The sequence below is a fragment of the Microtus ochrogaster genome, chromosome 1 (assembly GCF_000317375.1).
Source record: "Microtus ochrogaster isolate Prairie Vole_2 chromosome 1, MicOch1.0, whole genome shotgun sequence".
NCBI lineage: Eukaryota > Metazoa > Chordata > Mammalia > Rodentia > Cricetidae > Microtus > Microtus ochrogaster.
In genome coordinates, this window is record NC_022009.1 from 58,228,349 (window position 1) to 58,237,958 (window position 9,610).

Genomic DNA, 9,610 nt, shown 5'->3' on the forward strand with positions numbered 1-9,610 from the left:
GCTCTTCCACTGTAGTGTGAGGTGAGAGTGCGCTCTTCCACTGCAGTGTGAGGTGAGAGTGCGCTCTTCCACTGTAGTGTGCAGCAAAGGACAATGACTCCACAGCTCTTGCTGTAGACTCGGAGGGTTAGCACAAACTGACACCTTCTGGTGAATGAGAGTCAGAGGGCAGCTGGAGTGAGGCTGTAATGCAGCTCCTCCTTAACTCACTGAGACAGGGTTTCTCTGTGTAGTCCTTGCTTTCCTGGAACCTGCTCTGTACACCAGGCTGACGACCAGCCTGGTCTACAAGAGCTGGTTCCAGAACAGCTCCAAAGCTACAGAGAAACTGTCTCAAAAAAAAAAAAAGCCAAAAAAACAAAACTCATAGATCCTCCTGAGTGCTGCACTTTAAAGGCGTGCACCACCACTGCCTGGTACAAAAAACATTTTTACATTTTTAGTCATATTCTATAAAATCTTTTCCAAGAATGTGAACTTCTTTTCCAAGTGAGTATTCTTTTTATCATATTAGACAAGTATTCTGCCAGGCGTGGTGGCTCACATCAGTAACCACAGCACTCAGGAGGCTGAGACCTAAGTCCTTGAGTTTGAAGCCAGCCTGAGCCACGTAGTGAATTTCAGGACAGCCCGGGGTGAGTGAGACTGTTTCAACAAGCAAAGTGAATAAAAACTGCAAACAAAGAACTTCAACTACACCCTTTCAAGATGCAGGCATTCTGTTCTGTTCATGTCTTTAGCTTCCATTTATATTTTTAAATTTTTTTCTGTTTGTATATGTGCAAGTTTACATGCCTGTGTACTAGGTCTGTAGCTTCAGGTATCATCCTTAGGAATGCCGACACAGGATCTCTGGTTGGCCTGGAGGCACTAATTACGTTAGAATGGCTGGCTGCCACACCCTTGGGATGCAGGTCTTCCCTTAGCCACCATCCCAGGCTAGCAGGTAACCACCGAGCCAACCTCCTCACTCTATTGGAAACCATCGGATTCCTTTTTCTTTTGTTTTGGAGAAACTTGCAGGCCCATGCTGGCTTTGGCTCAGATCCTCCTCTTCAGCTTTCAGGGTTCTGGGCTACAGGCATGCCACCAAGCTCAGACCTGCTGTAGACTAGTTCCAGAATCCATTTCGGGTACCAGCATCCATAGGTGCTACACATACTGGTTCCGGTGGACTGCATCATCTCTAGGTCACCTGTAATTCCTCACACGGTATAAATGCTATGCAGCTGTGCTGTATTGTTTGAGTACTAATGGCAGGAAAAGTCTATGTTAGGTGCAAATCAAAATTTTTACCCAAATATTTTCAGCCCACGGGTAACTGAATCCATAGAAATGGAACTCACAGACATGGATGAGTGGGTTCGGAATAGTTATTTAAATAGACTGGTGTTCATTCTTCAAAGAGACTGCACTGAAGACATAAATTTAATGGCAGCATAAAATAACTTAATCATTGTCTTGACAATTTTATAGTATGGAAGAAAATTATAGTTTAAGCAAATCTTGCAAAGAAAATGAGCTGGTTCTCAGAACTGTCCTAGATTAGCGCCTCTGGAATTCCTAGAAACCAACGCTAAATGCACAAGTGGATTTATTTCCTATTTTAAAAAAGTTAAATTTGCCATCTGTGATTACAAACTACTTCACCTTGGCAGATACTCATCTAAGATTCCACCTCAGACTCTCAATGTTTCCTCTTCTGTAGGACTACAAGACCTACCTGGACTTTGTTCTTGCCTTGGAAAACAGAAAGGAGCCTGCAGCTCTGCAGTACATGTTCAAACTGCTGGACATCGAGAACAAGGGCTATCTGAACGTCTTTTCCCTGAATTACTTCTTTAGGGTGAGTATGGTGGGTAAAGGAGCTTTGTTACCCTGAGATACAGTAAACTATCTGGTTTAAATTACTTATTGACAGTTTTACCAAACTTGATTTTAAATTGAAAAGGATTACTATAACAGCTTTTTTTTTTTTTTTTTTTTTTTTTTTTTGGTTTTTCGAGACAGGGTTTCTCTGTGGCTTTGGAGCCTGTCCTGGAACTAGCTCTTGTAGACCAGGCTGGTCTCGAACTCACAGAGATCCGCCTGCCTCTGCCTCCCAAGTGCTGGGATTAAAGGCGTGCGCCACCATCGCCCGGCTATAACAGATTTATTTATTTATATTTTTAGGAACTATATAATGGGAAAGTAAAGCTGACTTTGTTACACATCTTTTCCAGTATTCTCTTCTGGAAACAAACATGAGGGGCTCAGCCAACTTTTGGAAATAGCAGCAGCAGCAGCCTGCAGCCTTAACCCTTCTCCTGAGCCCAGGTTCCCAGTAGCTGCAGTGTAAGCGTAGGAAGGCCTGTAATGTTCCTCCAGTTGTACACTGGAGTGCAGTGCTCGGGGAGATGGCGAAGCTCGGCTTACAGTGTGGAATTGGACAGGAACTGGGGCGAGAAGAGGTTGGGAATCAGGGACTTAATTTTTTATTTAGATTTATTTCCATTAAATACAGGCCATACAAGAACTAATGAAAATCCATGGACAGGATCCTGTTTCATTTCAAGATGTCAAGGTTAGTCTTTTACGTACTTAACAACAGATAATATAACCATGATAATAATAATGTTATATCCAATTTTATATGAAAGTAATTTGTGAACTATGAAACACTATTCCAAATCAGATTTTTGCTATTACTTGTTCAGAACTGATTCTTGAGTCATCAGAAATGGAGACAAATTTGGATTTACTGATTGATATAGTTGATGGTTTCACTATCATTTTGTGTTCTCATGGAAATACTCATTTTATTTGAAGTGTCAGTTAGCTTGCATCCTTTAGCAGTCCTTTTCATTGTGAACTAAACATTCAACTGAAGGACTGTTGAGGTTCAAGCCTTTTAGTATGCTGTCTCAAAGAGCCCGCAAGCTTTGATCTATTAGATTTAAAGAAACATCCATTTTTCAGTATGAAAACTATCATTCCTCGGGGCTGGAAAGATAGCAACGCGGGTGAAAGCATCGGAGACCTGCGTTCTACTCCCAGCACTCGTGCAGCGCGCTGCTGGGCAGCTCTCAGCCACCTGGAACTCAGCTCAGGGACCCAATGCCCTCCTGAGCGCTGTAGGTTCTGGCACACATGTAGCATTCGCACACACAAATCTATAAATACAGATCTAGAAACATGATGCTACTTGGCAGTTAGTCGGCAGCTTCACCAGTTAGGAAGAAACATCCAGTGGATCTTTTTGGTTTTAGTTGAGTATCATAATAAAATACCCCGACCAATTTTAACCACGAATAAGCCTGAAGCACTTTTCTGATACAACGCAAATGAAGGAAATTACAAACTTTGTCACATGAGTTTAAGAACCAGCAACCTAATTGTCAACCAATCTGGGAAAAAATGTAGTTTAAAAGTTATATTTTATGAACCTGAGTTATTCTATAAATTTGTTAAAAATGTAACTGCTTGTAATGCTATCTACTAAATAATCTTTGAGTAATTTTACCATACAGGATTAGAAAATGCTGGGCGGTAGTGGTACATTCCTTTAATCCCAGCACTTGGGAGGCAGAGGCAGATCTCTGAGTTTGAGGTCAGCCTTGTCTACAAAACAAATTCCAGAACCTATGGGTGGTAACACAGAGAAACCCTGTTTGAACAAATCAGAAAAAAAAAATAGAAAACACACATGACTGCCTTGAATATTTATCCTATACACTTCATAACATAGAAGAGATTCTTCCATGAGTTCGAGTTCTGGTTGAGTCTTGGCACAGCTTTGTTATTCTGCGTGGCTGATTCTTTAATGCGGAGTTCCGTCCCTGCCGTCCTGGGACTGGAGTAAAAGGTGCTGTTATTATGGGAAATGAAGTCTTCTCACTATCTTTGAGCCACTTGGATTTTTAATATTTGGCTGAGCTCTGAAGAGGTGTGACTGTGTGGCTTTGTGGCAGAGTGCTTGCCGGACTAGAGACGGCTTGGGTTTGATTCCCAGCACTGGGGATGAAGAAGGTTATGCCCAGACTTTCCCCAACATTAGAAGGCAATAAAAAGTGTAACAGGTAGTTGCAGCCAAAGAATCCTGCACTGGACAGCTCTGTCATTAATTAGCTATGAGCTTGGATTAAATTCTGAGCCTGTTTTCTTCATCTATAAAATGAGAGATGATTATCATACAGCTAAGGAATCACCCAAGAAAAGTGTGGCTAAGGAGATATCTATCAAGTGGAAAAGAAAAAACCAGAATAAAAATTGGACAGTAGTTGAGGTGTCCACCCTGAATTTGCCATCACTGTGTGACAGAAGTCACTTCAACCAGCTTGCATTATCTTTTCTCCCACAGGATGAAATCTTTGACATGGTAAAACCAAAGGATCCTTTGAAAATCTCGCTTCAAGATCTAATTAACAGTAATCAAGGAGACACAGTCACCACCATCTTAATCGATCTGAATGGCTTCTGGACTTATGAGAACAGAGAAGCCCTTGTTGCTAATGACAATGAGAACTCTGCAGACCTCGATGACACATGACCTCTGAAAGACCACACTGCCTTCATAAAGACACCTGAAGGCTGCATGCAGACCTTCTGAGGCAGAATCCTTAGAAACATTCTAAATAAAACTCATCACATGCCTGTAAACACAGCAAATGTTGCTTACTAGAGTTTTGGTTGCAACTGGAACAATTTCAAAGTAATAGGACCGACTACTAGTTTTAGTTTTTAATGAAGTGATAAGTTCTGGTTCCATTGAGCTCAGACACAAAGATTTGCTGTAGGTAGGTATTGAGTTTAAGGACAATTTCTGGTATTGATGTAGGATTACAATATTTGCTCTTCGTGAATATCAATGACTTTTCAATCAGAGTAGCGTACTACATTTCTGGATTCAACAGCTTTAAATGTGACTTGGGGGGGGGGGACCCATGGTCTCACTATGTAGCTCTGACTGGCCTGGAATTTGCTATGTGGACTAGGTTGGCTTCATAAACAACCATCACCTCTTCCTCCCAAGTGCTGAGTTTAAAAATGAGTGCCACCATCCTTATTTTGCTTTTTTCTTTTTAAGATTGCATTTATTTACTGTATGTGAACACCAGAGCACACATGCTGGAGCTCCAATTCAGGTTGCCAGGCTCACCAGCAAGCATTGTACTCACTGAGTCATCTTCCTGCCCAACTTCATTTTCATTAAGATGGTGTTTCAAGCCAGACAGTGGTGGTACACGCCTTTAATCCCAGCACTTGGGAGGCAGAGACAGGTGGATTTCTGTGAGTTCGAGGCCAGTATGGTCTACAGGAGCTAGTTCCAGGACAAGCTCCAAAGCTACAGAGAAACCCTGTCTCGAAAAACCAGGGGGAAAAAAGTATTCAAGCAAATGTTTTGTTTTCATTAAAATCACAAGTATGAAAGTTTGTCTATTTTATTAACCATTATCAAGTTACATTTACAAAACTGTACCTTTTGTTAAAAGGTTTTTGTTAGGGAATTTACTAACTCATGTTTTATGGGGTTTTTGGTTGTTATTTGTTGGTGAAATAGAAGGATCTCAGTCTGTAGTCTAGGCCAGTCTCCAGCTCATGATCCTACCTCAGCCTCCCGAGTGCTGGGAGTGCAGACAGCCACCACACCTGACTTCAGTTTTTATAGAAAGAGAGCTCAATGTCATGAACTATGATCCAGAGGGAAAAACAATTCTACAAAGGACTGGAAAATAGGAAAAGGTGAGAGGCTTCAAATAAAACCAACCATCTAAACCCATTTGTAATAAATTTTATAGTTTGCATAAACCAAAGTATAAAAACGTAAGGCACAGTGAATAACTCCAAACATCACAAACCACCTACTGCCCAACAAGCAGCAAAAGTAAACTGAGAAACCCGGAGCCTTGGCAGGTCGGCCGGCCTACTGTAATCACTAGCTGTGTAAACTGAGAACTAGCGCTTCGGGAGAGATGCTCTTGCGGGTCGCCTTACACGGCCCACCTTCACCTCAGGACCAGGTGTCTGAGGTGACACCGCACCAAGAGGAAGACGTCAGGCCAGCATGTTTGAGCAACTTAAGACTGGGTTTTAGTAGAGTGTAACTGTTAACGGCCTTAGTTACACAATGTAAGGATAAACCTCTAAGGACTAAGTCGCGTCGTTTGCACCCTTGAAGGGAGCTCACCAGTCACACCTCCAAGGAGGACTCCATACTTGCTGAGCCTTACAAATTTCGGTCCAACTGAAACTTTGACTCAAACTTTGAATATCCAGTTAGAAATCCGGCTTTCAGGTGAGCCTACTGAGAGCCCACTGGCAGGTCTCTACAGCATGCTCGCCCGTCCACATTTGGATTGCGCACATAGAAGACAGAAGGCATCCTGCTACTTAGAAGGCGAGTTTAAGAGGTAATTTCTAAAGGCTGTGGTCAGCATCTAGAACACTGTCCACTTTCTCTTTATCCACATTTGGTTATAAATCAAAGTTAAACAGATAAAAGGTTCTGAACACATATGTAGGAGTATTTCTTAAATTACACTCATTACACAACTTTGTAAAGGATAACCTAGCAAGGAGAGAGGGCCGAACCTGGTTCACATCAACGATCCAGCTCATGACTGTGACTTCAAAATGGTGAACAAGACCAACCTGGTACCAATTCCTCATCTCCCCGCTACCCTGCCTGTGGTGCAGAAAGGGGTAAGTCTGATACCCAAGGTGCCAGCCATGGGGCAGTCACTGGGGACCAACGCCAGACTACAACTCCAAATTCAGTGACCAGTGTTAATCTGTGATCAGAGCAAACTACTACTAAAACTTCGAGAGTGATGTGTAGTGGAAATGAGAACCATCTTAATCTTTAGTACATTCAGCACTTTTCCATAAATGCTCTCAACAAAGCCGGGTAGTGGTTGAGCAGAGACAGGGAGATCTGTGAGTTCGAGGCCAGCCTGGTCTACAGATCTGGGACAGCCAGGGCTACACAGAGGAACCCTGTCTCAAAAAAAAAAAATCTCAACAAGAAGCAATCGACAGTGCTTCCATCCTGCTGCTTTTATCCGCTGACCTACCCTTGTGGGAAGTGATGTGTGTTACATGCACGGAAGGGAAAGCATGAAACACAGGGAACTTTACTCTCGGGCTGTCAGGATTATTATTAGCTCCAAAGATGAGTTATCACTACTTTAAAAAAAATGCCCCCACTCCAAAAACCTTAATGAACAATTTAACCCCCCTTTTAATGTACAATGCCTTCAGTTTCTGTTTTTGTTTTGTTTTTTTGAGACAGAATCTCACTGGCGAGGCTAAAGCTCACTGTGTTGACCAGGTAGGCTTTGAACTCACACAGAACCACAGGCCTCCCTAGTGCTAGGATGAAAGGTGTGTGTTATCATGCCTAGCTAAATGTCCTTTTGTTTTATAAAAGATGATTTTTTTTTTTTAAATCAAAGCGCTGGGCTTAGTGACAGCACGTGGTTAGTGTGTGTGAAAGAAGCCCTAGGTTTGCTCCCCAGCACAGGGCAGGCAGGGGTGGGGCGACCCCTAATTTACCATAATCAAAACATCCCGACTTCAGATCTGACGGTAATAGATAGAGCATAAAAATGAAGAAAGATTTTCCCTTAATAATTTAAAATATAAATAGTTGTTTTCAGTCCCACTAAACAAAATGTAAAAAGTTCTTGATTGACGTTTAGGGTGTAACACTTAATACACGTCATTTTGTCCTATGGTGGGACAGAGGCTGGCTGCTGTTTCCGTTCTGCAATTACTTCACAGTCTTCCTCCATCTCAAAGTTGACGTTCACAAATGAGGTGGACACCACTGTTTCTGGCTGATCCGTCTGTACAATGGAGTTGGCCTGCATCTTGTTTTGCTGGAATTGTCTTTCTGCTTCTTCAGACATCCTATTTTCCTCTTCTTCCTCCTCCTCCTAAAAAATGGGAAATGTCAGTAGTGAAAATTCTAATGCCCGAAAGGAACACATATGTCTTCTCTCAATAGCATCTTTTTCTTCAAAAGCCAAACTTTGGTGTCTAATTAGGACAAACGTCTGGGGTGGGGGTGTAGCTCAATGGTAAAGTGCATGCTGGGGATCCAACACCACACATGGAGGGAGGGAGGGAGGGAGGGAGGGAGAGAGAGAGAGAGAGAGAGAGAGAGAGAGAGAGAGAGAGAGAGAGAGAGAGAGAGAGAGAATGTAAAAGCAGGCAGTTACTTCAGAAAGTAACTACACAGTGTGACCACATGTCCAGCCATTTTGCTTCTGGGTATGTATACCTCAGAGAATGGAAAGCATAGCTGCTATGAACTGTGCACATGCCCATGGTGGTGTCACCCCTCAAAGTTGCAGAGTGTCCCAGATGCCATTGAAATGCAGTGCACACTCTGCGATGGGTCAAAATCGCAAGTGCTGCATCAAGAACATTCTCCTGTGGCAAGAGTCACAGAAGCTCACTTGTTGCATGACTCTGTTTTTAGGACATTTCCAGAATAAGCAAATCTGTAGAAAAAGAAAGTACATGGTGTGGGGAGGGAATGAGAGGAGGCAAGTGTGGGAAGCTGTGACTGAGTAGGAAAAACATCTCTTACTGGAGAGACAATGAAACATGTTTGTGATGATGGCTACTGTCTCTAGGATGTGCAATAAGATATGTAAATTCATGTTTTGTATGGCTCTGATATGTGACTTTTATTTCAAAAGACTAAACTAAAAGCATTCTTAATCATGACTGTTAGAAAGTTGTTCTACAGGAATCTGTCAAAGCAGAACAAGTATTCAGGCTAAGCCTGTTCCACAGTGGCTCCTTGTCATATTGAAGTGGACATAGGTACATGTTTAAAGGTACTTTTAAGACAACACAAAGTAAACTGTTCAGCAAGTTTATTAATTCGGTTTAGTACACTGAATGTACTGTATGTCAGGTCCTGCCATGCCTTGTCTGAGGGCAGAGACAAGAAGCATTGATGTCTCAAGCACCCACCAGTGTTGATATTTTAGACATGATTTTAGCCTTTGATTATACATTGGCTTGATTAGAGCTACAAAGGAAGGCAGTGATGAGTGGGAATGAGGAAGAGCAGAGATTTGAGGATTCTGTTTTAAACACGGTGCTTGCCTATCATAAGCGAGACCAGCACCCAATCATTAGTCACCAAAACCCACACATGGAGGCACACACCTGGAGTCATCAGTGAGCAGATGGAGGCAGAGTACCAGAAATTCAAGATTACCCTCAGCTCTACAGCCTGAACCACACGAGACCTTGATTTTTAAAGGCTGACATTTGAAAAATGATGCAAAAGCATAAAGAATGCAAAATAGGACCTTATGATGTATATCTGGGTAAAGTATTAAACAGCAGCACAAAGTGGAGAGAACTATTCTCAACTTCAGACACAGAGGAGTCAATTCTCCCAATTAATAGAGTTTGGAACCATGGAGAAGCAAAGGTCTCATCAATGACATCTGAGAAGACGATACAACCACATGTTTATTTGTTTGTTTGTTTGTTTGTTTGTTTTTTGTTTTATTTTCGAGACAGGGTTTCTCTGTAGCTTTTTGGTTCCTGTCCTGGAACTAGCTCTTGTAGACCAGGCTGGCCTCGAACTCACAGAGATCCGCCT

At 42.3% G+C, this 9,610-nt stretch overlaps 2 protein-coding genes across 3 annotated transcripts in view; one reads left to right on the forward strand and one right to left on the reverse strand.

Annotated features, from left to right (window-relative positions):
• Ppp2r3c (protein phosphatase 2 regulatory subunit B''gamma) overlaps positions 1–4,647 on the forward strand; it is a 23,174-nt gene extending 18,527 nt beyond the window's left edge. For both annotated transcript variants that reach the window (XM_026781853.1, XM_013347246.2), the window contains 3 exons: positions 1,709–1,846; positions 2,504–2,563; positions 4,340–4,647. In XM_026781853.1, coding sequence (XP_026637654.1) covers positions 1,709–1,846; positions 2,504–2,563; positions 4,340–4,528 — 387 coding nt within the window. In that variant the 3' untranslated portion in view covers positions 4,529–4,647. The remainder of the gene's footprint in view (positions 1–1,708; positions 1,847–2,503; positions 2,564–4,339) is intronic.
• A 1,722-nt stretch (positions 4,648–6,369) lies between these two features.
• The window catches only part of Fam177a1 (family with sequence similarity 177 member A1), a 20,950-nt gene continuing 17,709 nt past the window's right edge, over positions 6,370–9,610 (reverse strand). Inside the window, exon 5 of the mRNA XM_005343727.3 lies at positions 6,370–7,916. Coding sequence (XP_005343784.1) covers positions 7,710–7,916 — 207 coding nt within the window. The 3' untranslated portion in view covers positions 6,370–7,709. The remainder of the gene's footprint in view (positions 7,917–9,610) is intronic.